Source organism: Arachis hypogaea, chromosome 8, assembly GCF_003086295.3.
Source record: "Arachis hypogaea cultivar Tifrunner chromosome 8, arahy.Tifrunner.gnm2.J5K5, whole genome shotgun sequence".
NCBI lineage: Eukaryota > Viridiplantae > Streptophyta > Magnoliopsida > Fabales > Fabaceae > Arachis > Arachis hypogaea.
In genome coordinates, this window is record NC_092043.1 from 1,409,541 (window position 1) to 1,437,180 (window position 27,640).

Sequence of the window (27,640 nt, forward strand, 5' to 3'; positions counted from 1 at the left end):
GCGCTCTCTGTTTTGGACACGCTGCGTCATGGGTGAACGCAGAGGAAGCCAATGTGAATACGACACATTCACATTAAACATTATTATCTCATCTGCTTCTTTTCTTTTCATTAAATTTAGTGGTTGGTCGGCTTTATTTTTTTGGTCGGCTTTAGTTTATTCAATCATTTGAGTTAATCTATTTCGTTCCAACAAAAAATAATTTACTATCAATATCATCAATTTCAGATGGGATCTAAAAACATCGTAACATCCGTGTCCATAAATAATACATGTCAGATTTTTTGCAACAAAATTTCAAGAGGTATATGTCCATGAGTAAACATTCAGTTCATAGCCCATGATTAGTGTACTGTCGTGTTGCAATTTCTCTTGGTTTGTTTTGGGCCTTCTAGCCTCCAACGTAGCCCAAATATAAATAATTCTGAAAGTGACGAGTGGGGATTCCCACGTGGAATATGCAGAACCACATGGAGGCGATTATCCCATCCACACAAAGTGAGGCTTCCGCTTAAACCACCAGATTTTGGGAAATCTATCTACTCTGCTCTCAACAGTCAACTGGATATATATATTTTTTTTTATTTCCAGAGATGAGAAGCACTAGAACGAAGTGCAGTGCGCAACAGTGTCGCCTGACTAGTAATTAGTAATTACAGACACTTATCACACTAATCAATCACTAAGCCAGAGGGGGTGCGGTGGACTGGATTGGAATGCAAATGGTTATGTGGCAACAAGAACAAGCAATGCTAACCACATAGGCCATTCGATTAACTAACGCCAATCAATTATCCTTCATTTATTCCTTTATTCCAAAAGTCCAATTTGGAAAAACAAGGAAGAGCCGAACATGGCATTCCTACACTTCATCCCTTCACCTTCTTCTTCGTCAAACAACCCCTCCTTAAACCCCAACGCACCACTCTCTTCATTCCGTTACTGCAACAACCCTAACTTCCCACCAAAACCGCACCACCTCCATGTCGCCAACCGCCGCCGCCGCAAACTCCTCTCTCTTCTCCGCTGCTCTGCCTCCTCCTTCTCCGAGAAGCACCACACCAACTCCCCCAAGTCCGACGACGTCGTCGAGCTCCCACTCTTCCCTCTCCCACTCGTCCTATTCCCCGGTGCCATCCTCCCTCTTCAGATCTTCGAGTTCCGCTACCGCATCATGATGCACACTCTCCTCCACACCGATCTCCGCTTCGGAGTTATCTACACGGACGCCGTCTCCGGCACCGCCGAAGTCGGCTGCGTCGGCGAGGTCATAAAGCACGAGCGCCTCGTCGATGACAGGTTCTTCCTCATCTGCAAGGGCCAAGAGCGGTTCCGCGTCACCAAGGTTGTGAGGACCAAGCCCTATTTGGTGGCGGAGGTGACGTGGCTGGAGGACAGGCCTTCGTCGGCGTCGGAGGACCTTGACCTGGAGGGGCTTGCCGGCGAGGTGGAGACTTACATGAAGGACGTAATTCGATTGTCGAATCGGTTGGGCGGGAAGCCTGAGAAGGAGGTTGGGGATTTGAGAAGGAACCTGTTTCCGACGCCGTTTTCGTTCTTCGTTGGGAGCACCTTCGAGGGCGCCCCCAGAGAGCAGCAGGCTTTGCTGGAATTGGAGGACACGGCGGCGAGGTTGAAGAGGGAGAAGGAGACACTGAGGAACACACTCAACTACCTCACTGCTGCTTCTGCGGTCAAAGATGTCTTCCCTTCTTCTTCCTCTTCCTCTTGAGATCGCATAGTCTTAAACAAGTTAGTTCTTTAGTTAAACAAGGAGTGTGATTAATTATAGTTAGAATATTCTCTTTCTCTCCTTATATATATTGGCTGCAAAGGGCAAAACGCCAAGCTATTATTGCATATGTTCTGTTTTGCTCTGAAACCAACACCACCATGAACCTATTGGAAAAATCTGTAAATTTTTTTTGGTTATATTTTTCCTTTCCTTTATATCCTTAACCATCCTGCCTTAAAGTTGTTTTGATTTTGTGATGCATGTTAAACAGAATAATAAATACAATTATTGTATTTGTATGAACCAAAGGAGGAGGAAAATCAATGAGACGTATGATATAAAACTACACTAGTTCTTCTTGTTTGTAATTAAGACATGCTAACAATAGTGTTAAATAACAAGAAACTAATACTTGAAACCATAATGGGATTTCATCACAGGCAAGAGTTATTAAATCAATTTAGCAACTGTACAGCTACAGGCTAATGGGATTATCTTTACCATCCGGTTAATTTTGTATCAGCTATCTGAAACTGACAGCATTAGATTATCTTTTAGAGTAGTTTGCTGCTGATGTATATAGCCAAATAGGACTACTGCTTGTTAGCAACTGCCACATCAGTTACTATATTATAGGTGACTCTGGTAGTAGCAATCTGTCATGTTAGCTTGTAACAAGTCTCGAAAACAATGTTGATTGTTGAAATATGCGAAGGAAATAACTGCTATTGGCAATTTTCATAATCTTTTTGGTTACATTGCTTCATGGATTCATCATTGATTTTAGTTGTTTATCAAACACATAATCCCCGTATGTATGCCGATATAAATGTTCTTCCTGGTTAACCTTGTATGACTTCTTGCAAACATTATTGGCTACTGAGTGTTGTTGCAAGGTTGCTAAAAGTCTAAGGATGGTTTTAAGGTTATTGTTTGCGTTATAGTTGAATACCCTCTGTAATAGTTGACCTTAAATAAATGAAATGATAATTCTTAAATCCTTCATGTTAATTTCTGTGATTGAGCTGTATTAGTAATAATGCTCTTCGCTTTGCAATCTCTTCACCCATATGCTCAATGGATTACTTATTTATTTATTTTAATATATTTGCTTCAGAGATTTTAGTCACAGCACATTTGGCAAAGGCCAAAACAAATAGGGACAAAGGGAGTAAGATGAAAGATCAATTACATAAAGAATGTTTTTTTGTTAGGAAACAAATCATTAAGTTAACAACTAACTATAACGATATTAGCATGATTTGTTTGGAAGAAAAGGTTATTAACCGCTTTGCCGTCCAGCGAGAGTAAATTTTGGCAATCAACAGAAGTCTAGAACATACAGAATTTTGGCAACTTGCATTTAGTTTACTGTATGAGTTATGACATATTACCAATTAAAAGGGATTGTAAGGGCAAGTATAATGTCTTGTACTCACAAGAATTACCTCCCTGCATGTATTTTCACCAAGACGAAGAACAATTGCTTTAATTTATCCAAGTTGTTCTTATATGGTAAGAGCTCCGAGGTATATCTCGTCTTAGAGGGAATCGAGTTTGTCTCTTATACTTCGGCAAGAAAAATAACACCAAGGGTAGATACCTGCAAAAATAACACCAAGGGTAGATACCTGCAAAAGATAATTCTACGCTCAAGTTAGTATGAGAAGTATATCAGAATAGTAAAATTAGGAGATAAAAAATAATTTATATAGAGATTAAATTATAATTACATTGATGTTATGACCATTTGATAATTTAGTCATGATAATCATTAAACTTGTCACTTACAAACTCAAAATTAAAGCAAATAAAACCAAGTCATTCTCATCATGTATAACGGATTAAGCTGAGTTATAGCTTGTATAACGGATCACAAGTAATTATGCCTAAAATCCAATTCACACAGTCTAAAGGTGTTAAACTATGGAAGGAAGCAGTGGAAGCTAGGTATTCCACTTCCCCTAGAGTGAATGGCGTTTCTGGCGTAGGGAAGCCCGCGATAACCTTCCAACTAGAACTCAGCTTAATGAAAAGGGGCCGAATGGCTAACCAAGAGAAGATAGCCCCAGCAACTTGGGAAGCAAGTTATTCAGATATGTTTTCATTTTCGGAATTGACATAATAAAAGAATATAATAGGCTAATAAAACTGAAGGCTCCAAACATACGATGATGTACTTACTACTTTATCCAGTATTACATTCAGATTGGGAAAGCAATAGCTATATCCATATCATCCATTTGTAAAATAATTGTGTTTCCTTCCAAGCCCTAAAAATCTGCTACATAGTATAACAATAATGACTCCTTAGATACAAACAAGATAGGAACTAAAATGACTTAATGATACAAATGGATGACATAGAACATTAACCCTTAACCAGAGCTCCAACCTCTTGACCTACGGATAGAGTCTTTGTTCTCATATGCCATCGTTGTTGTCCCATTCGAAACTCTCTGGAAGCATACAGACAGTTAGTAAGCATAAATCAAAATTTGCAGCCAAGAAAACATAATAATCAACTAACATGATTGATCTTAAAACTTGTTAATAGCATAACTTAGATATGATTAGAGCATGAGAGTTTGCACAAGAGTGGTAGTATAGTAGGTAACAAATAAGAGCAGTTCATACAAACCTTAAGACATTGAGCGTTTCTTATATCACAAATAGGATAATCCTGAGGGCAACAATGGCTATTGTCCTTACAGCACACAGCAGAGTCTAACCCACAGCATTTGTATGATAAGCACAACCCAAGAACACGCCACGAGCAGCAACAGGTTTCCGCTGCTGGACAGTAAGTAAACAGATTACATTTTGTAGGACCTGGTGGTGGCGGAGGAGGAGGATTAGGCGTCGTCTTAGTTGGATACGAAGCTAGCATGTTGATGCCGCATATCCCTTGAGAACCGTTGTTTCGCACCATGTGTATGTAACCATTCATTCCCCATGATGTTCCCCACGAGTTCTTAACAATCCAATAATCTACTCCGTTCTCTGAACCATACCCTACAATCAACACTGCATGATCCAAAGCAGTTGAACATGGTCCGGTGAAGATACCCTATTGCAGAAAACAAAAAAATGATCAACATTTAATTACACAACTTTTAACAAAACAAAATTATACATTGTTGAGCAACAAGACCAACCTGAGAGTATAACTGAAAAGCCCTAGCACTGCCACATATGCCTACACTTACAGGCTGGGTTGCAACAGCCTCTAGGAGCTTCTTCTCATTACTTGGGAGCACATCAGTATAACCATCAATTGTAACAACACGCCTCTTCATCTATTCATCAATATCAATTGAAAGAAAAAAAATAGTTGCTACGTAATTCACAATCACAACTTTGAGAGGCTACCAAGCACAATCAACAGTTCAACATTTAAGCGAGTAAATACCTTGTTCTTGTTGCAAGCGGCATCATGAGCAAGGAATGGATAATCGCTCTCAGTGTCGATTCCGTGGTTATCAATCACAAATTGATAAGCATAGTCCATGAGACCACCTTCACAGCCGCTGTTGTATTTTTTATCACAATCAACCAGTTCTTGTTCAGAAAGGCTTTCAAGGGTCCCTGTCACAATCTTATTTATACCTTCAATAGCTCCTGTTGCAGAGAACGCCCAACAAGCCCCTACATAATAGTAATATATACTCATCACTCAATCTCTCAAACATATATATAAGTCTGCATAGTACTAAAAGAGAGCGGGGGAAAAGCTTTTCCTTTCCCCCAAAAGCTGTAAATTTTATTCCTTTGGAATAAAGCAAAACTAAAAGGACAAGTCTTTGTTTGATGGTGATAGTGAAGTAAGATTCAAAAGCTAGTGAATCCACAGGAAAGCATGAATTGAAAGAAAAATGAGGTAGTGTACCGCAGCTTCCTTGGTTTTTGACGGGAGTAACCGCCCCTTCATTTCTCCAATCAATTGAAGAAGGAACCTGACGGAGGATATTATTGTCATTGTAATTGTGATAGCGGGGCTGGTGATCTTGACGATTCTTGAATCTGAGGAAGGAAGAGGAAAGAGCGCCAAGATGAGAGGCCTTGAATTCTTGGTGGGTAAGATCGGCGAAGGCGTTGAGGGAGAGGGTATAAGGGGAATTAGCCATCTGGTTGTGACGCTGGACATAGTCATAGTTGTCCAGGAAGACCTTGAGGCGGTAGCTTCTCTCTTCGTCGGAGGAGTATGTCTTGCCGTGGTGGTCACACCAGCTCCGGAATAGTTGGGAAGTGTCGGAGGAAGAAGCAGAGACGAGAGTGACGAAGAAGAACATAAGAAGAAGGGACAAGATGTGCGAAGCCATGGTTTCACGAAAAAATAGGGGCAAAAGGACCATAGGCATATTATAAGCCTGCTTCTTAACTCTGACCTGACCTTTGTAAACCAATCACAAAAATGAGAAATGAATGAAAGATCCACTCTCAGTCCAGCAACTTCCCCAAATTCAAGTTTTTTCTTCCACCGTTCGATGTCCCAGACAAACAATCACCCAATCCAATTTTATAGAATTTTAACCATTTATTAATTTTTGAGAAAAGGAAAAAGAAACCAAGTATGCTTAGTTGCTTATTATAAGTTAGGGTAAAAAAATTGTTCGATCCTATTTTTTTTCGTGAAATATAGCAGATTTCAATTATCTTTTAATTTTAGTTAGGTCTTTATCTATTAAAAAAAAAAATAGATAGATCAATTGTATTAGCGGTTTATAAATACATGTCTCTTATACATACAAATTTTTTTGACTTGCAAGTTATACAAGTTGTCCAAACTCAACAAAAATGACGCGCACCCACATTCTCCACACTCGAACATAAAAATCACACGCGTTATTCAACCATTTCACTTTTTCAAAGCACACTCATAATGAAAAACTCTTCCTCTTCTTCCTCAATCAATACACAAACCCTCGAGATTCAAGCCACGTTCAAAACAAAAAAAAAAGCTCTGAAGAAACCGTCTAAGTCGTCGCAAAAAGTAGAAGAAATCAAGAAGGAAATATTCAAATCTCCATAAAAAAAACACCAAAAAGAAGGAACAAACAGCATTCAAGGTACTGTTTCGTTTTTTTTTCTAGGTTTTTCACATTTCTGTTTCTGATTTCGAAATTGAAGTACTATATCGTGGTATTTTTCTCTCTGTTTTACTGTTCTTGGTTTAGATCTCATATTACTGTTCTAATGAAACTGTTCAAGTCGTTTATGCTATTTTATGTAGTTCTAGTGAAATGATATTTGGGTGTATACATATAAGCTCTGTTTTGTGAATGTTTGGATGTCTTTTAAGTAGGTTTGTATACATATAAACTGTGTATGGAGCATTTCTGGGTTTATATGTCAGTATGGAATGTGACTGGTGCTTCTAGTGGCATTTTGAACTTAAATATCATTCTGAACTCGTTTAATTTAAGATTTTACTTGTTTGGTCGAGTTGAATATGATTTTGAACTCATTTAATTTCGTTTAATTGTAAAAATAAAATGTGTATAGAACTGGATTTGGGTGTTTGTGGCTGGTATTTGGGTGCACGTGACTGGTTTTTAGGTGTATAACTCTGGATTTAGGTGCCTTTTTTATCTATTGACAGTATTTCTTTTTTCTTGCAGTAAAAATGATAACTAAAAATCAAGGTGAAAAAAATACAACATAAGTGAATATATACATATCTTATAACAAGTCAATTTTTCCTAATACAAATATAGATTATTTAAATGATTCTAATTTTGCTTTGTCTACAGCAAATCAAAGACTTGAAGTGTGTCACCAGACTACTGAGCGAAAAATTTGAAAAGATGATCGAACTGAAGAAAGCGATTGTTCGTGATTAGGATTTGGGGGACTCATGCACATCCCGCTAATGAATGTGTCTCACAAACTATTAAAGTAGTTGGCTAACTCCTTTAAATTGGGAAAAAATACACTCGAAACAAGCTATGGTTCCTTTAAGGTTAAACCCAAAATAATTGGGGATGTCTTTGGCCTCAATGCATCAGGTAACAAATTACAGATGTATGTAAGTGATATTTGAGTGCACATGAGTGATACTTGGGTGCATGTGAGTGATATTTGGGTGCACATGAGTGATATTTGGATGCATATGAATAATATTTAGGTGCGTTTCAAGTAATAAATTATTTTCTATTTTGTAGAAGATCTATTTCCTGATCAAGTGAGTTATAAGAATCTCTCTGAAGAGAGCTAACTCATTTTTAGAAGGTTCTAGGGTAAGACTCTAAAGCAGCTGACCGATGAGATGATGAGTATTAGTGTTGAAAGTGAACAAGATCGGCTGATGTTTAAGAGGATTTTCATCTTCTATATTCAGATGACGTTCTTGTTGCCAAGTACAATAACCAAAGTATCTCCCGTGCAGATAGCTCCAATTTTTGAGATGGAAAAAATAACAGAGGGCAACTAGGAAGCCCATGTGCTAAATTTTATCATTAAAGGTATAACGAATTACCGTCTGAAAAAGAAAAAATCAATCGACAGGTGCCTTTATATCTTGATGATAATCTATTTCCATCTCGCAAAAAAAAAAGAAGAAAAAAGGAGAGAAAAAGCTGCAGTGCCATGGGTTAGCAACTGGAACAGAGAGCAGTTGGTTGCAAGAATTATAGTAGAGATAGATGGCCATATGGTAAGCAAACAGAATACCTTCTCTAATTTGTATGTGTTTTATTAGAAGCTGTAAACTAATATTTCTACTGTTTTAGGGCATCGTCAAGATGGTAGAAATAAAAAAGAAATTGAAAGAAATGAAAGAAAAAGAAAAGAAAGAAGAAAAGAGAAAAAAAAAAGAAATCAAGTTCTTTCTCTAAGAATGATTCATCAGAAACTGATGTTGATGTTTCCTCTGAGTCTGAGTCGGAAGAAGACTCAGAGGAACCTACAAGGAAACAACCCAAAAGGGGAGCCAAAAAGTAAGTAATATTTTTGGGTGCATTTTGTCAATTTTAGGGTGTTTTTTCCTAATAATTGTTTGCTTTCCAAAATAGAATCTAGAAAGAGGAAGCAGATTTTAAAGGATTTTGTCAAAAGTGAATCCACTGATGAGTAAGATTCTAAAATTATCATCACTTTCTTTTCTGTTTCTATCAAAATTTAATGTATTAACACAGGGTTTCTCATTTAATTTCAGGAGTGAAGAATCCTTGCCAGTTAAAAAACAAAAAACAAGCAAAAAAATTCACACTGCAGCCAAAAAGTATGAACTGCCTTCAACGGTATCTCATCATCAATATTGTTGTATTTGTCTGATTCATAATTTTTTTATTTTCAAGACGCAATCCAGAAAAAGAAAGCACATAATTGAGGATTCGTCTTCAGAAGAAGAAAATCATTCCTAGGATGGGTAAGATACTTTCTAAACCTATCTTAAACTCTGTAATCAAAATTATATTTTGTTAACATGTACTTTTAAATGTACTGTCAGAACTGAAATTGAAACTGAAACAATAGAAGGATTTTTAAGACAACATCAATAAGGATATGTTGAAGTTGGGTGCATATTACCTTTTTTGAGGTGTTTTGGTTGCTGATTATTTATCTTCCGTTAACTGATAGAATTTTGATATCCTGAATAGTATTATTTACTGAATGATATTTATTCTGTAATTAGAATGCCATAGGTGAGCTTAGCAACCGAGACTGATCCTTTGTTTCAAGGACAAATGAAGCAAAGCAGTGTAAACAAACCTTCGAATTTCATGTAATTTCTTTTTCTTATACCATTTTTTAAATTCTTTTTTTACCCTATTCTTCTAATTCTGTATATATTTTTTTTAGAAGAAAGAGCCCTTTAAAGTTTTATTCAAGAAAAAAAGGCAGGAAAAAAAATAAAAATCTGCAAGTATGTAAGTTCTAAAAAAAAAAGCATTTCGTGGTGCATTTGGTTATTATTTGGGTGCATTGTTATCTTATTTGGGTGTATTTCAGGTTCAGTCGGGGAAGAAGAATCGTTGAGTGACCCAGCTCAACAACAGATCAACCTTTTTTGACCATCCTCTCAACCGCTTGATATGTAAGTTTTATAACTAAATTTTAACCCTCTAATCTATTTTAAAGGGGTTTTCTTAACATTTAATTTTTGTCTTGTTTAGAGTTTCAATTCAACTATGCCTGCCTTCATCCCAGGCAACATCAAAAAGTCCTGTGCCACCATTTGAACCATCCCCACCAAGAGAGAGGTATTTGGGTGCATTTCGTTATTGTTTGGGTGTATTGTTATCTTATTTGGGTATATATCCTGAAAATTGAGCTGAAATTGATTTTTTTATAATCTGATTCATTTTCTTTAATTCCACAGTCCTCAAGAATCCCAAAAAGTTGATAAAAGCACACCAACAATGCCACCAGCTCCATCTAAAATGTAAGTTCATCAAAATAGAAATTTTTTTTCGATATCATTCATTTATTCTTATTCCTATAGTACGATATATGTCAACACGCAGGGATCTAGCCCCTGAAACGACTGCTGCTGCACTATTGATGATGGCCAGGACAGCGTCCTATGTACCTAAAGGATTACCATTGCAATCATTCATCCTTGGCTTGACTGATTCAAGCCAAGAAGAAACACAGACCCAAGATGGTGTTGGACAAGCAGAAGCTCAGGTGGTAAAAAGTCCAGAAACCACAATACTATAGAAGAATTAGATATACTGGTGGAAAAAATTGCAAAGAGTGGAGAAAAGAAAACACCAGAATTCCCAGAAGGTAAAACTCCGCCAACTGAAAAGCAAATTGTGGGCCAGATTTTTGACAAATTTGAAACTCTTGTGAGGAGAAATTTAATGTCGACCGAAATGAAAGAAAAATGCTACCTCTGGACGACACGTATCAGGACATACGCGGACGCCAGTACTGATGAGTATGATTCACTTTGCACACTGAATGCGCAACAACCGTTGGTGCTGTCAAGAGTCCACTTTGCATCCTTAAAAGCTACTTCATATATTGAAGCTGACGTAAGATTAGAACAAGATTAATGATTATGTTATGACATGTGACTGCAATATTGATTGATGTAATTAATTTGGCTGTTTTATTTTTCTAGATTGTCACTGTCATGTGCCTGATTCTCAACCAACAAAATATTAAAAGATTCCAAGAAGAAATTTACTGTCTCCCACCTAATATTGTGGTAAGGTGTAATATATTAAAATTTGGGTGTATTTTGTTATCTTTTGGGTGCGTTAAAAGATTTCTTTGGGTGTTTCACAAATGCTGCAGAACATAGCGATTGAAAATCATCCAAATGTGGAGTTCTTACCGTCAAAATCCAAAAAGCCATTTAATGTTGAAGACTACCCAATTTTTATACCGTTTTTGGACCGGAAAAAATTAGCATCACATCCATATGTAAGTTTTTATTTCCAAAAATTCTTATCACAATTCTTTGGTTATCTATAAATTAAACTAAAACACTATTCAATGTGGAGATGTTTTAGATTTTTGCACATGTTTGCTATTCAAATCATTAGTGGATATGGGTGGCTGATGTAAGAAAGAAAAATTTTTATATACTTTACCCTATCACAAGACATGTCTCTCCAAAGACAGAATGAAGCTAAATAAATTTATTGTAAGTTAGTTATGTTTTTTGCGTTTTGAAATTTGGGTGCATTTCAATTTAAAGTAAGGTGTATATTGTTATCCTTTAGGTTTATTGATTTATTAGACTTATTCCGTCTTATATTCGGCTTTGTTTTTTGTTTTTAAGGGTATGTGATTTCGAGAATTAAGGTATATGCCGAGGGCACCTCTCAAGAGAAAAGATTATGAAATTGAGTCTCCTTACATTGACATTTCAGACCAAAAAATAGAGTACAATTCTTTCACTCTAAAAATTTATATTTTTAATTGCTGTCCTATTTTAATTTGCTAAATTATTTTTGGTTTTCAGTTATGATTGTGTTATTTATGTCATGAAATAGCTTGAAATAATCGAGGCTCAAAATGTTAAAAAGGGAAAGTATGAGTGGGACAATTGGACTCAGGTAATTATATTTAAAACTATATAACTCTCTAAATTAACAGATTTAATTCAAATAATATTCATTCAAACTGTAGGTGGAAGTCGACCACTTCAGCGTTGAATTTGCTTCCTGGATTCTTTTTCATGACATGAATCGTGATAGAGATGTAGCGATCAAGGGAAGTGAAACAATAAGATTGTCGAGGCCATCTAAAGCTTTGTTGAGCCCATATTGTCAAGTAGATTCTTATGATATTGAAAGTGACAATGATTGACTTCAGTTTTATGTAGTTTTGAAATACTTTGAATACTTGTAAATTGTGTGAATATATAATTCATTTGTAGGATGTTGCTACGGTGTAGAATGGCAAATTTTTCTACATGTATAGAAGCCACTTGTCAAGTAGAAGAATGTACACGTAACACTAGGGACAAAAGATGCTGAGCAATGGGACCCACATCTGCGTTGGGATTTGTGCTTGCAGGAGACAAGGACTGTGTTTTTGCAGTGAGTTTAGTTAGGTAAGAATTGGTTTTTATATAATAATCAAAAGGTCATTATATTAATTATTATCAGTGTCATGGTTGGGCTCATTGGCTTATGATTGTGAACGTGGGCATTTGATAATGCAATTTTTGGATGAAGTATTTTCGTTGTATGCAGCATAAATACAAAAACACGTTATGCATGGGTTTTAAAAAGAGGGCTCTTGTAGTTGATTTAGAGAAGCTAACATTGAAGTGATTTTTTTGTTGCAATGATTGAGGAATGATGGTCACGTAAAGCCAAAAAAATTAGAATGGGATAAAAAATGAACCAACATAAATACCTTGTCAGAAAAATAAAAAAAATAACATTGGCATAAATATTATTTATATTTGAAATTATTCCTTTTAGGAAAATTGAAAGAAAATAAGTGTTTGTAACGTAATTATGAACATTTTGAAATTAAAAATTAGTATTAAGAGAATATTTTAATGGAAGTGACGTGTCGATTCCTCATGAATCCATTTTCTCACCAAACTGTATGTATTATTTTCTTTTCTAAGTTTATTTTATAAAAATATTTTTATTATAATTATACTATAATTAACTGGTGGACGAAATTGTGATCCATATTCTTTTGTACTTGTATGAAATCATTATTATGGCACCAGTTGAATTCACAACTCCGTTCAACTAACCAGCAAGTGTACTGGGTCGTCCAAGTAATAAACCTTACGTGAGTAAGGGTCGATCCCACAGAGATTGTTGGTATGAAGCAAGCTATGGTTACCTTGTAAATCTCAGTTAGGCAGATTAAATTGGTTTATGGGTTTTCGAAAATTAATAATAATTGGAAAATAAAAAGGGATAGAAATACTTATGTAATTCAATAGTGGGAATTTCAGATAGGTGTATGGAGATGCTGTGTTCCTCTTGAAACTCTACTTCACTACTCGCTCTTCCTTCAATCCTTCTTTACTCCTTTCCATGGCAAGCTGTATGTAGGGCATCACCATCATCGGTGGCTACTTTCAATCCTCTCGGGAAAATGATCCTATGCGCTGTCACTGCACGGCTAATCGTCTGGAGGCATCACCCATGGTTGATGGCTACATCCCGTCCTCTCAGTGAAAACGTTCCTATGCTCTGTCACAGCACGGCTAATCATCTGTCGGTTCTCAATCAGGTTGGAATAGAATCCATTGATTCTTTTGCGTTTGTCACTAACGCCCAGCCTTCAGGAGTTTGAAGCTCGTCACAGTCATTCAATACTGGAATCCTACTCGGAATACCACAGACAAGGTTAGACTTTCCGGATTCCCAGGATCCTACTCGGAATACCACAGACAAGGTTAGACTTTCCGGATCCTCATGAATGCCGCCATCTATCTAGCTTATACCACGAAGATTCTGTTGGAGAATCTAAGAGATATGCGCCCGGCCTAAGGTAGAACGGAAGTGGTTGTCAGTCACGTACGTTCATAGGTGAGAATGATGATGAGTGTCACGGATCATCACATTCATCAAGTTAAGTATAACGTATATCTTGGAATAAGAATAAAAGAGAATTGAATAAAAAGTAATAGTGATTGTATTGAAACTCGAGGTACAGTAGAGCTCCACACCCTTAATCTATGGTGTGCAGAAACTCCACTGTTAAAAATACATAAGTAAAAGGTTCAGGCATGGCCGAATGGCCAGCCCCCTTGAGTGATCAAGAGACCGAATAATCAAAGGCTAAACAGTCAAGAGATTAAACTGTCAAAAGATTGTCTAATACAATAGTAACTTATCCTATTTATACTAGACTAGCTACTAGGGTTTACATGAGTAAGTAATTGATGCATAAATCCACTTCCGGGGCCCACTTGGTGTATGCTTGGGCTGAGCTTGATCTATCCACGAGCTGAGGCTTTTCTTGGAGTTGAACTCCAAGTTATGACGTGTTTTGGGCGTTCAACTCCGGATCATGACGTTTTTCTGGCGTTTAACTCCAGACAGTAGCATGTACTTGGCGTTCAACGCCAAGTTACGTCGTTAATTTCCGAACAAAGTATGGACTATTATATATTGCTGGAAAGCTCTGGATGTCTACTTTCCAACGCCGTTGAGAGCGCGCCATTTGGAGTTCTGTAGCTCCAGAAAATCCATTTCGAGTGCAGGGAGGTCAGATTCCAACAGCATCAGTAGTTCTTTTGTCAGCCTTTTTCAGAGTTTTGCTCAAGTCCCTCAATTTCAGCCAGAATTTACCTGAAATCACAGAAAAACACACAAACTCATAGTAAAGTTCAGAAATGTGAATTTAACATAAAAACTAATGAAAACATCCCTAAAAGTAGCTCAAACTTACTAAAAACTACCTAAAAACAATGCCAAAAAGCGTATAAATTATCCGCTCATCATTAACATATAAGTAATAATGCATAATTATACTAATTTAAAAAATATCTCTATTATAGTTATACAAAATTAATATTTAATACATTATTTAACTAATTATCAATCGAATATATTTTTAACCATTTTAATAATAATAATAATAATAATAATAATGATAATAATAATAATAATAATATGATATGATAATTATATGACAATGACACTAGTTATTATCTCTTGAAAATATTTTTAATTATTTTAATTATATTGATACAATTTTAATTCTTATTCATTATCCAATGATTTTATTAATGACAAGTTGTTACTTTAATGGTGATCTATTTATGTTAATAAATTATTATTATTATTATTATTATTATTATTATTATTATTATTATTATTATTATTATTATTATTATATTGTGAGTGAATGGGCTGCTAGGGCTGCTATTGATTTTGAGTAAAGGAGATAATAGGATTTTTTTTCCTCCTAAGTTAAATTTGTTTCAAAAGATGTGGGTTTATTTGTTTTTATGGGCCTCCTATTAAGCCTAATTTAGGGAAGAGGTTTAATTTTTCTCACAGTCACAATTTATGCTCTTCCAACAAAAAAATTTGCATAAAAAATTATTTTTTAATTTTAGTTATTAGTGCTTTGTCACAGCTTTCATTAACGCTTGATCACAAAAACATGTGGGGCCAACTTTTTTTTAAATCACAGCTTTTTACAGTTTTCATAAAGTTGCTCCTCAACACACATTTCTATATTGTCCAACTGCCCTATTTCTATACATGACACGTGGTTTCTATACATATAGAAGGAATAACATATCTACACACTAACAAAATCCTCATTTGTATTATAAAATTTATTTACATAAATAAACTGTCTGTGTTGTATTCAAAAACTGTAAATTACAGGTACATAGAAAATAAAAGAAAATAATACCAAACCAATTAATACACTTAATTATTTTAATTGTGCACCCAAATATAACCCGTATACACTCAAATATGTACCCTAAATCCCTAAATCCTAAACCCTTCAACCCTAAATCCTAAACCCTAAACCCCTAAATCATAAATCATAAACCCTAAATCCTAAATCCTAAAACACTAAACCCTAAAACCCTAAACCACTAAACCCTTAAACCCTAATTATGCACCCAAATATAACCCGTATAAACCCAAATATATATCCTAAATACCTAAACACCTAAACCCTAAACCTTAAACCTTAAACCCTAAACCCCTAAACCCAAAACCCTAAACCCAAAATCCTAAATCCTAAAACCTAAACCCTAAACCTTAAACCCTATACCCTAAATCTTAATTAAGCACCCAAATATAACCCGTATAAACCCAACTATATACCCCAAATACCTAAACCCTTAAACCCTAAATCCTAAATCCTAAACCCTAAACCCTAAACCCCTAAACCCTAAATCCTAAACCCTTAAACCCTTAAACCCTAAACCATAAATCCTAAACCCTAAAACCCTAACCATAAAAACTAAACAAAACAATAATTTGTAACATAAATAGTAACATCTGAAAATATATAAATGTAAAATGTCAAACACAAGAAAATTCAAAAAAATACCCAAAAAACTGAGCTTTACACCCATATTCTATAACTATACACCCAAAAAACTATCCGCTGCTGCTGGTTCGCTGAACTGATAATTCATAACATGTCCGTGATATTGGTTAGAATTTTGACGCACCACTGATGCAGCATCAAAGGGTTTAACTGAAAATAATAAACTCACATATTAGCAAAACTATTAACAAGAAAATTAAACTCAATCACCACATATTTAAAGAACATCACTTTTACCTTGTTTAAAGCTTTCGTTTTCTTCTTTTTTGAGGCATTTGCAATCTGTTTGTCCAACTTTGAACCTAGCCTATTTTTTGGACGTCGTCTTGTTCGAACCCTTGGAGGGCTTTGAAGCTCGTTAACGGATTCCAAGTTGGCATCTTCGTGAGATAAAGAACATGTCCCATTCCTTTTGGCTTTCAGTTCTTCCATCGCAACCATGACTTTATCATAGGTACAATGCAGAATAGCAGTTAGCTCCTCCAATTCTGATGCAAATTCGTAAATATTTTGCGAACGAAACACCAATTCGTCAAACCTCTTACTTCTTGGCTCCAACAGTGGCTCGTCGTGGCTGCTCTTGATGTGTGTGTATCGCCTCTTTACCTTCTTGCTCCATCGTTCCAATATATATCTCAGTGGCACTTGGGTTACTCATTCAAAGCTTAAAACACTTAGTACGTGACGGCACAATATCCCTCTTGACTCGAATAATAAACATTGGCATTTCACTTGTGCTGCTACTGAGTCGTAAGTAACCATAAACTTATTGAATATTGAGCTGAAAACTTGTTCTCCAACTTCGTATACTGAATAGCCTAGAGCGGAGTTCGTTAATCTTGTGATGCAATTCGCCTTCTCTCTGAATTGTACTTGGACTTCCCTAAACTTTTGGTGAGTGTACACATGTTGAAATTGAGCTTCAATAGAGGATTTCGTTGCACAAGGTATGACTGTGTGAAAATCTGCAACATCCGATTCTCTCTCTGTTTGTTCCCTGCTTCTGAGGCAAATATCGTATTGTTTGACAAATTGGATAAGCGGGTTGTTCCGAGTAATGAACTTATTAAAAAAATGAATGCATGCTCTCGCTCCTTTGTGTGCATCTCATCCCGGCCCAGAAGTGGTAATCCAGATAAATTGGAATCCATATATGACGGTCTTTATAAAGATCTGCAAAATACACCCAAATCAGACTATAATGCACCCAAAAATATGCAATTTGCATCTTTGCTGTAGATTTTAAACGTCATTACCTGAAAGCCACTTGTTGTCCCCAAGACCATACTTCAACAGAAAATCATCCTAAATCTTATCAAATGATTCTTTGGTATGAGAGTTCCAAACAACTTGGCTCATTTTTTGTTGGATTTCTGTATGTCCATTGTATCCATTTAATTTACTTGGAATCTTCTTTATGATGTGCCAAATATACCAACGGTGAATTATTGTGGGCATACAAGCCTCGATAGCCCTTTGCATCGATGCACATTGATCGGTGAGTATTCCTTTCGGAGCATTTCCTCCCATGCAACGAAGCCAACATTGAAATAACCATTTGAATGATTCAATATCTTCATTTTTCATCAAAGCACATCCAAGAAGTGTTGACTGACCGTGGTGATTCACCCCAACAAAAGAACCATAAACCAGATTATACCTGAAACAGATTACCGCAAAACAGAATTATAATCAACAAAATGCACCCAAATAATGATTCTATGCACCCAAAAAATGTCAATATACACCTCTGCAGCAGATTCATAAAACAACATAAATTCAGCATGAAAAACCAGAACACCATGTTACCTGTTTGTATTGTAGGTGGTGTCAAATAAAATAACATCTCCAAAATACTCAAAGGCAACTATGCTCCTTGCATCTGCCCAAAAAGCAAGCTTAATGGACTGATCGTCCTTGAGTTCGAGCTCGAAAAAGAAATTCTGATTCTTCTCTTTCATTCTTAATAAGTATTTTCCGAATTCTTTTGCATCCTTTTGTTCCAAAACATTCCGCACTTCTCTAGTGATGTAATTCTTCACGTCTTTTTCAATAAAATTTAACTCGCGGTGACCCTCGGCTGTTGCAACAAATGATTGAAAAGTTTTGCTAGGTTTGATACCAGCTTCCTCGTTATTCTCTATTGTACGACGCACGGACATGCTTAGTTCCCTGTGCTGTTGGAGCATCTGTGCTTGATCTGGACAGCAAGGATGTGAATGATGCAACACGACCTTCGAAATTATCCAAATACCAACATCCTTCAATACGTGTATATAAATTCTTGTAGGACAATTTAAACCAGCTGAGGGATTTGTCTTTTCGGTCGGAGATATTTTTTATTTTCATTTTCCCTCTCTAGTACATGTAATCAATTGATTCATAATTTTGTTTTCCTTCTTATTTGTACACCAAAATCTTGTAGAAAAACTTGCAACCTTTGAATAATCCCTGTAGAATTTTACAGCATCATCAAGGGTTTTAAAAGTCATTCCAACATTGGGGACAAACTGGTCATCAACTGCACAGAAGGTATGCAAAAATAAACTATATTAAAACAGAAACTAAAACATTTCAACAAAAATAATAAACTGTAGATGCACCCAAAATTTCCTTAAATGCACCCAAATATTACTGATCTACACCCGAATATCTGATATAAAATGAACAAAATGATTTTAATTCTAAGGAGAACTAGTGCATTAGATTCAATTCAAATAAGGAAGAACAAACAGCAAATATCACAGGCAAGGTTCACAGATTATTCAGCTACACAATCAAAAAACTACTAATCAGATTCAAATTCAAATTCAATTACTAACTAAAACTAAATCACACCTCAGAAATTTCATTGGATTTAGTTTCAAAATCTACTTCGCTCTGGTTCACCTGAGAATCTGAAGTTGAATCATCCATTATCTTCAAACGCAAAATGAGACAAAAATCTGAAGTACGTAAGGCAGAGAGAAACACAGGTAAAACACGAAGGAGAAGGCACTGAGAAACGCTCGAAAGAGGTCGAAGAGTGAAGGGAAGGAAACGCAGAAGAAATCGGAAAAAGGAAACGAAATCCTTTTGAAAAAGAAAGTTATATATTTGCGCGTTGATTGATTGAAAAATCTGTTAAGCAGGCGCGTGAACCATACGTCCAAAGAGAAGCGCGTTTTAGGGATAAGAGGTATTGAGGACTTGTAAGACTTATATAGGAAAAAGACTTGTATGTGGAGATTTTCTGTTTTATAAATAATTATTTATCTAACATGTCATGTTGAGTCTGATATGTTAATTGAGTGACAGATGTTAACTCTAAATAATTATAAGCACTAAAAATTTTTCTATGCAAAAAAATAATAATAATAAAAAATTCTCATTTTCTTCTGTTTTCCTCTTCTTCTTCTTTCTCTTCGGCCAGTTAAAATTATTTCCATCACCATCATCATCGAGCTTCACCATCACCATTATCACTGCCGCACTACCATCACCAAACAACCTCTCTTTTTTTCTTCCTATTCCTCTCTTATCCCTCATCTTCTTCTCTTTTCTTTGTAAGACCGCAAATTTTTAAAAATTAAAATCATAAGTTATTTACGATTTATTATATTTTTTAAGATTTTATTTTTTTAAAAATATTTTATTAAAAGTAATTCAATCAAATTTATGATATTTTGAGTTTAAAATTTATTTTGGACTCATATAAATTTCATAATAATTAGGTATTTTCTAATATTTAAAATTTAAGAATAGTAAATTAAAAACAATGAAGATTTGATTTAATTTGAATAATTGAGATTTAGGATTTAATACTTTAATTTTATGAACTAAAAGAAAATTAATTAGATTATCTCTAATTTTAAATTAGAGTACTTATTTAAAACTAATTAGCAAGTTGATAAAAAATAATATTTTTAAAATAATTATATTGGAATATATTTGGTTTTTAATTACTATTCTATCTTCAAATTTTATCAAAATTTTTACACTACCCTTATCCTTTCTCCTAACCTAACCCTAATTCCCAGATTAACACACACACACACTCCCTCACATATTTTTCAGCCACCACACACACACTAACCGAAGGAGAAAAAAAGACAGAATCGGAGAAAGGGGGAGCGGAGGAGGAAGGAAGAAGATAAGAGAAAAAGAGAAAGGTGGTATCAGTGGAAGTCACTGCCACCGCCGTTGCCGTGCTTGAGAAGAGCCAGTGGAGTGAGAGAGAATGTGATGCACACGAGAAGGATAGATAGATAGATAGATAGATAGATAGATAGATAGATAGATGGAGAGAGAGAGAGAGAAGAAGAAGAAGAAGAAGAAGAAGATGTCTCAGGGGATAAGAAGGAAGGGGCATTTCTATCGCCGCCAAGTCGCAACGCCGCTGTTGCCGTCAGAGTCATCACCGATTGGAGTTCTTGCTGTTGCCATCGAGACACTCGCCATCGCAGTAGAGGAGTGACTGTTGACAAAGAGAAAAGGCATTGCGGTTGGAGCTAGATGCTTCTGTAATCGTCGAGCCACTTTATTGTTGTTGTGGCTACAGGCATGAATATCGAATAGAGAGAAAGAGATGTGGTGAAGGGAGAGGAGCTCTCTTCGTCACCATCGGCACTGAGCTGCTATGTCACCGTTGGGGAAGAGCTCGTTGGAAAGCTACTGCCGTCCTACCCGACCGTGCTCTATACTCTATTCTTCCTTCACTGGAGCTTTCCGTCGCTGCCCTTGCCCTTTGAAAACACCGTAGGAATTACTTTTCACCTCTCTCAATTCCGTTTCACCACCGTTCTAGCCTGGTGAGTAGTTGCTTGTTCTGTTTTGTTTCTACCACGGTTTTACCACTGCCATTGATAATGCTGGCGTTGCTCTACCTTTAGCCGTTGCTGTCGCATGCATGATGCGTCAGCATCATAAGTATCTTTTCTTCATGATTTGCATGGTGATTTGTGGATTTTCTAGAGGAATTAGGTGCTTGATGCCTTAACCGGTGTTATTTTGAGATTTTGTGGTCTTTTGATCATTTCAGGTAGTATTTGATGAAGATTTGGCATAATTCATGGAAAAGAAAAGCAAGAGAAGTTGCCCCTGCCACTGTGGCACTAAATGCCACATCACCGGCGTTTAGCACTGAACCTTAAAACCTAACCATTCCTCTCCGCCACTGTGGCGCTAAACGCCACTCTCCCGGCGTTTAGCGCCGAACCAAGACTCCAAGCCATTTGCTCTCGGGACAATTGGCGCTAAATGCCACACCACCGACGTTTAGCGCCGCTTGAAGAAGCCTTGCAATGCCTTTCAGGAAGGGTGACCCTAAATGCCACCAACCCAACGTTTAGCGCCGGCAGCGCATCAAAGAGTGGTCCCCACGTCCGTCATACAATCAACACGAAAGTTATTATATTTGATTTAAATTCAAATAGAAAATAAGAAAAGATATGATTAGGTTTTAATTTCTAAATTAATTACTATTGGAACTATAAAAGGAGGAGAGATTTGTGCTGCGGGGACTCTCTCTTTTTTCCACTTTTACAAAGTTTTTACTTTTTACACTTTTAGAATTTTTGCTACACCATGAGCAACTAAACATCCATTGTTAAGGTTAGGAGCTCTATTTATTTTGATAGATTAATACTATTGTTCTTCTATTTTGATTAATGCACTGATTGTTATTTAAGTTAAGTTTTGTTCTTCATCTTAAGGATCAGAGTGTATTGAAAAATATCTATTCTCTGAATTAATTTCCTCTGAATATTGAAAAATTTAAAATCATTGGGATTAGGCTAGAAACTCTTTTCTCATAATTCTTCAATTATCCAGAATTAATTTGATACGTGAAATATAATCAGATTTCTTTTGGATTCTTAAGAATTGTGTGGCTTGTATACCAGAGATTGTACTTTACCTTTTAGCATAATTGATTGATCAAGGAATTGACGGTTGATTAGGTTAGAAAAAGTTGAATTACCAAGGAATTGGAGTTCAATTACCTAGTGTTTGCCGTGAATTGTATCTTTGCATAATCAAGTAGATGAATTTGAATGTTAATTCGAAAATCTAAATACCTCTCTCATATTATCTTCTCACACAATTACTGTTTGATTTACTTAATTCACTGTTTTATGCCTTTTGCTATTGAAACTCTAAATTTTGATTGTCTGACTAGAATAATCAATCGATTATTGCTTGCTTAATCCGTTAATCCTCGTGAAAATGATAAATCACTCCCATGGTGTTACTTGATACAATCCATTGCACTTGACGGTAGTTTGTGGTTTGAAAACCCGCATCAAGATTTTGGCATCGATGCCGGAGATTGATAGTGATTAACAACTACTCGTTGATTGATTACCTAGATTAGACTTTTTCTTTTTTGCTTAATTTTCACTAATTACCTTTTATTTTATTTTCTTTTATTTTGTTTGCCTCACTGGGAATTCTCTTCATTCTGACGTAGCGAATCCCAATTTATCTTTTTTTTCCGTGTTTATGCAGGAAAACAGGAAAAAATAACCTCTTCTTGACTATGATCTCGAGATTGGAAGAACTTTTAGGAGACAAAGGCAACAAGCTAGAGCTCAGAGAATTGCAGAAGGTCCTAGGGATGAATCTGAAGAGGAAATTGAAGTCAGAATGGCAGAGAATAATGATCATCTTGTTGTCAACAATCCTAACAATGCTCTGCCAGTAAGAAGAACTCTGGTGTCGTACATCAACCCTAATCATGGGAATTGCGTGGGAAGCATTGTGGCACTGGTTGTGAATGCCAATAATTTTGAGCTGAAATCTCAACTGATTACCTTGGTTCAACAAAATTGCTAGTTTAGTGGGAGTCCTCAAGAAGACCCCAACTTGTTCATCTCCAATTTTCTGAGAATCTATGATACAGTCAAGACCAATAGAGTTCATGCTGATATTTACTGGTTGTTGCTTTTTACGTTTGCTATGAGAGACCGGGCTAGTCAGTGGCTCGAGACACAACCCAAGGAAAGTATTGTAACTTGGGAGGATTTGGTCAGTAAGTTCTTAACCAAATTCTTCCCGCCTTAAAGGTTGACAAAGCTGAGGACAGATATCAAACCTTCAGACAGTTAGATGGCGAGTTTCTTTATAAAGCTTTGGAGAGTTACAAGGCTTTGGTGAGAAAGTGCCCTCCGAAAATGTTCTCAGATTGGGTATAGTTACAGATTTTTTATGATGGAATAACTCCAGCTTTAAGATTCTCATTGGATAGCTCTACAAGAGGATCTCTACACATGAGAAAGACCACTGATGAGGCCATGAAATTAATTGAGATGTTGACCAACAATCAGTATCTATATAAGAGAACAATGAGGAAGGGAGTCATGGAATTGGATGTCTTGGATACCATTCTAGCTTAGAACAACATCATGTCTCAACAACTAAATGCCCTCACTGAACAATTAGGGAGAATGAAAGTCTCAGCTATGAACACTCATGAATCTTGTTATGACATGAGTGGTAGAATCCCTCAAGGTGAGAATTTTGATTATGGCCAATTTTCTTCGGAACAGGTTATTTATATGAAAAATTCTTCAAGACCGTCTAACAATGATCCCTATTCTAAGACCTACAATCTGGGCTGGAGAAATCACCCCAATTTTGGCTAAAAAATCAAGATCAGAGGCAACCCAACTTTAATAACAACAACTCCCACCATAACCACTTAAATAACCAATACCAACCTCCTCAACCATCAAATCCACCCCAAATTGGAGAGAGCTCTATGTGATCTTAGAGCTAGCATCAATTTAATGCCATTATCTTTGATAAGGAAGCTCCAAATTGAGGAGGTAAAACCAACTAGAAATCTTCTACAACTTGCTAACCGTTCAATTAAATTTTCGCTTGGAGTTGTTGAAAATTTGCTAGTGAAGGTGGAAACCTTTATATTTCCTGCTGATTTTGTGATCTTGGATATGGAAAAAGATATTAATGCTTCTATTATTTCGGGAAGACTTTTTCTGGAAACTGGGAGAGTCTTGATTAACATGCAAAAGGGCGAGTTAACTCTGAGAGTCAATGAGGAACATATTGTTCTTAATGTGCTTGAAGCCTTGTAGCATCCCAATAATTCTGAAAATTAATCTGATTGAGCTATTGGTGTTCAAGAAGTTTTGGAAGCAGAAGAGATTAACAGTTCTTTGGAACCACATGTGCCTACTAAGAAAGAAGGGCCACCAAAACTTGATCTAAAGCCCCTACCTCCTTCTCTCAAGTATGCCTTTTTGGGAGAAAAAGACTCTTATCTAGTGATTATAAGCTCCTCTCTGAGCAGTTGTGAAGAGGAAGCATTGCTACAAGTACTAAGAGACCACAAAACAGTTCTTGGTTGGACTATTTTTAAAAGGGATAAGCCCAGCCATATGTATGTACAAAATCTTACTTGAGAAATATTTTAAACATGCGGTGCAACCACAAAGATGGCTTAATCTGGCTATGAAAGAGGTGGTCCAAAAAGAGGTTCTGAAGCTATGGGAAGCATAGATCATTTACCTAATTTCTAATAGCTCTTGGGTAAGTCTTGTGCAAGTTATTCCTAATTAAGAAGGGAGGAGTTATAGTGGTTACAAATGAGAAGAATGAGCTGATTTTTACAAAACCCGTCATCGGTTGGAGAATGTGCATTGACTATAGGAAGCTCAACACCACTACTAGGAAAGACCACTTCTCCCTGCCCTTCATTGATTAGATGCTTAAGAGGTTACCTGGATATGTATTTTATTATTTTCTGGATGGATATTCAAGATATAATCAAATTGTAGTGGACCTTTAAGATCAGGAGAAAACGGCTTTTACTTGTCCTTTTGGTGTGTTTGCTTACCGCTGGATGTCGTTTAGATTATGCAATATCCCAACAACTTTTCAAAGGTGTATGCTTTCTATATTTTCTAACATAGTTGAAATATTTATTGAGATATTTATGGATAATTTTTCTGTATTTGGTAATTCTTTTGATACTTGCCTGCGACATCTATCCTAGTCTTGAAACAGTGCCAAGAGACAAACCTTGTTTTAAACTGGGAAAAATGTCATTTCATGGTGATTGAAGGTATTGTTCTTGGGCACCGTATTTCAAGCAAAGGAATAGAGGTTGATAAAGTCAAGGTGGAGGTAATTGAGAAATTAATGCCACGTGCCAATGTGAAGCCAATTAGGACTTTTCTAAGCCATGCTGGTTTTTACAGAAGGTTTATAAAGGATTTTTTAAAATTTGCTAAACCTTTAAGTGTAACGACCCAATTTTTAGTACATCGTGATCATATTGAAAATCAAGCGTCACTAACTTGCTTTCCTAAAAATTAACTAAGTATTTATTATTAAGCCTATAATTGTATTAGTGCGAGATCGATTTTTTTGAAAAAACTAATAATTAAATAAGTGCGATAAAATAACACAAATATCAGAGATGGAAATAATATACATCATATATATATATATATACACTGCCATACATGTCATAACTTAGCATACAACCTATCACATTCTGTTACTATATACATAACCAACACTCCGAGACCTGGTCCATACAGGAATCTCCTAAGCTAGTGCTCGAAAACTAGCCTAGTCAACTATATGCATCCTACTCTCTTAGTGAGTCTAATCAAAAGTGAGAGACTAAATACCAAAAGCTAGGTTAACATAAAAACTCCCAAAAGCCACATCCTCAGCTTCCAAGCATCAACTATCGTCGTCAGAGGAAATCTCAATCACATCTGAACACTCTTCAGGATCCTTATCCTCATCATTAGAAATCTCAATAATCTCAGGAGGGGTCCTGGCACTCGTACTATTGCTCTAGCCCACACTCGTTGGTCCACTAATGGAAGTGGTGTGCAGCTCCTCAGATGAAGGCTCAGACAAAGATATTGAGATCTGCTCTACAAAAATATCCCACTCAGGTATAAACCCAGTTACATGCTTTTTCATAGGCTCAAGCTCAAGGACCACCTGATTCTCAAGCTGATCAGGGTGCCAATAAGGTATAGGTTCGTCATGAAATGGGTGAAACAAAGCATCAGGATGAAGCCAATGCAACGGAAACTCATAAGGCATATCAGAGTTAAAGAGGGGAGTGTTAATCGGATGATGGAAAGGGTGGTCACGCAGAATGTACATACGGGTCCTAATCTTTGCAGCTACTACGTACAACCTATGTTGTACAAGATCCTCATATATGTAAGGAGGGTCCATCTCATAGAATAGGACGCTCGTCTCCATCTGATGGGGAAGTAAGGACGAGGTAAAAATTGGGGGGGGGGGTTCTTTGTAGGGTCGGGGGTAATCAGTTAAGTTAGGACTGTCACAGTTCAATAATTCATAGCCAAATATACAAGAATCACAGAGAAATAGCCAGTCACAACAATTCAGAATACCATTAAGGAATGCACAAACACAAGAAGACAATCACAAATAATTTCACATTATCAAGTAAAATGCAATTGCGCAGTAAGGATGATACATGTCTAGTCCTATCGCAGGTAATGAGCTCATTCGTCGATTTTGATCCGCACTCGACGCAATCCAACTCGCAAGTCGGATAAGGCATTCCACCGACATAACCTCGGCAAGTTTCTACTTCTTGCAGGCGTTGATTCTCCAACTGAAGCATGTGACCTGTTCTTTTGGAAGCCATTCCATATTTATGGGCTTCCCCACACAATCATTCACATACAAAATCTACATCTTGTTAACATTTATCCTTCAGCACATAACCATATTATCGTCACCCTCTCATGAGCTTCCCATAATCACACGTGCTGATTCATCTTCTCTCTTTCTTCAGTCTTTTACATATTCATTCTTAATAGTTCAAACTATCTTCACACTGTTCTCTCACCATCCACTAAGTATTTTATGGAAAGAGAATCATAAGATTCTTAAGTTAAATCTGTGACTCTAAATCTTTTAAAAAGGGTATTCTTTTTTATCACAAATATCAATATATCACAAGAATTCAACATAAATTCAATCAAATCCAATCAAAAATCAATCGCAACATTAATTCACTTATCCAATACAAATATAACTGGTGAGAAATTACCAAAATTCTACTTTCGTATGAAATCAAAACGACGAAAACTCTGGAGAAGCTTTTTGACTGAGCTGCTGAAGAAGAAAACGTCAGAAATCGTCTGAGCCTCCTAAAACTCCAATTGGCCGAACTCAAGAGGAAGGAGAGAAACATCACCATCAACTTCTACCGAAAAAAGTGATGCCAACATGTAGAAGAGGGAGTTACGAATACTTTAATCAGACTAAATTTTTTATTGGAGTTACAGATCACAAGAAATCGAAGCCGGAATTTGATGGAAGGTCACGGTTCTCTCAAGAACACTCTTGGTCTTTCTCTATTTTTTTTCAAGTTCATTCGGTGATGAATGAAGAGAAAAAGAAGATAATTAAGGGCTGATGGTGATAGATTTGTGG

At 36.3% G+C, this 27,640-nt stretch overlaps 2 protein-coding genes across 6 annotated transcripts; one reads left to right on the top strand and one right to left on the bottom strand.

Annotated features, from left to right (window-relative positions):
- Positions 1–830: 830 nt before the first annotated feature.
- On the bottom strand, positions 831–6,385 carry LOC112705594 (cysteine proteinase COT44). Of its 5 annotated transcripts, none has more exons than XR_003155516.3 (7): positions 5,625–6,385; positions 5,148–5,383; positions 4,894–5,034; positions 4,377–4,805; positions 4,131–4,194; positions 3,920–4,016; positions 831–3,381 (listed from the first exon to the last, which is right to left on the bottom strand). XR_003155516.3 is itself a non-coding variant. In XM_025756463.2 (6 exons), the coding sequence occupies exons 1-6, from the start codon at positions 6,094–6,096 to the stop codon at positions 3,224–3,226; spliced, it is 1,485 nt and encodes a 494-aa protein (XP_025612248.1). In that variant the 5' UTR covers positions 6,097–6,385; the 3' UTR covers positions 3,076–3,223. The 5 variants fall into 5 exon arrangements, 3 of the variants coding, with proteins under 3 accessions (XP_025612248.1, XP_025612250.1, XP_025612249.1); XR_003155515.3 differs by having other exon boundaries at positions 3,076–3,366; XM_025756463.2 differs by lacking the exon at positions 3,920–4,016 and having other exon boundaries at positions 3,076–3,366.
- LOC112705596 (uncharacterized) lies at positions 854–1,950 on the top strand. The gene has a single exon (XM_025756466.3). It carries the CDS (start codon positions 854–856, stop codon positions 1,730–1,732), a length of 879 nt encoding a protein of 292 aa, XP_025612251.1. The 3' UTR covers positions 1,733–1,950.
- Positions 6,386–27,640: the final 21,255 nt, after the last annotated feature.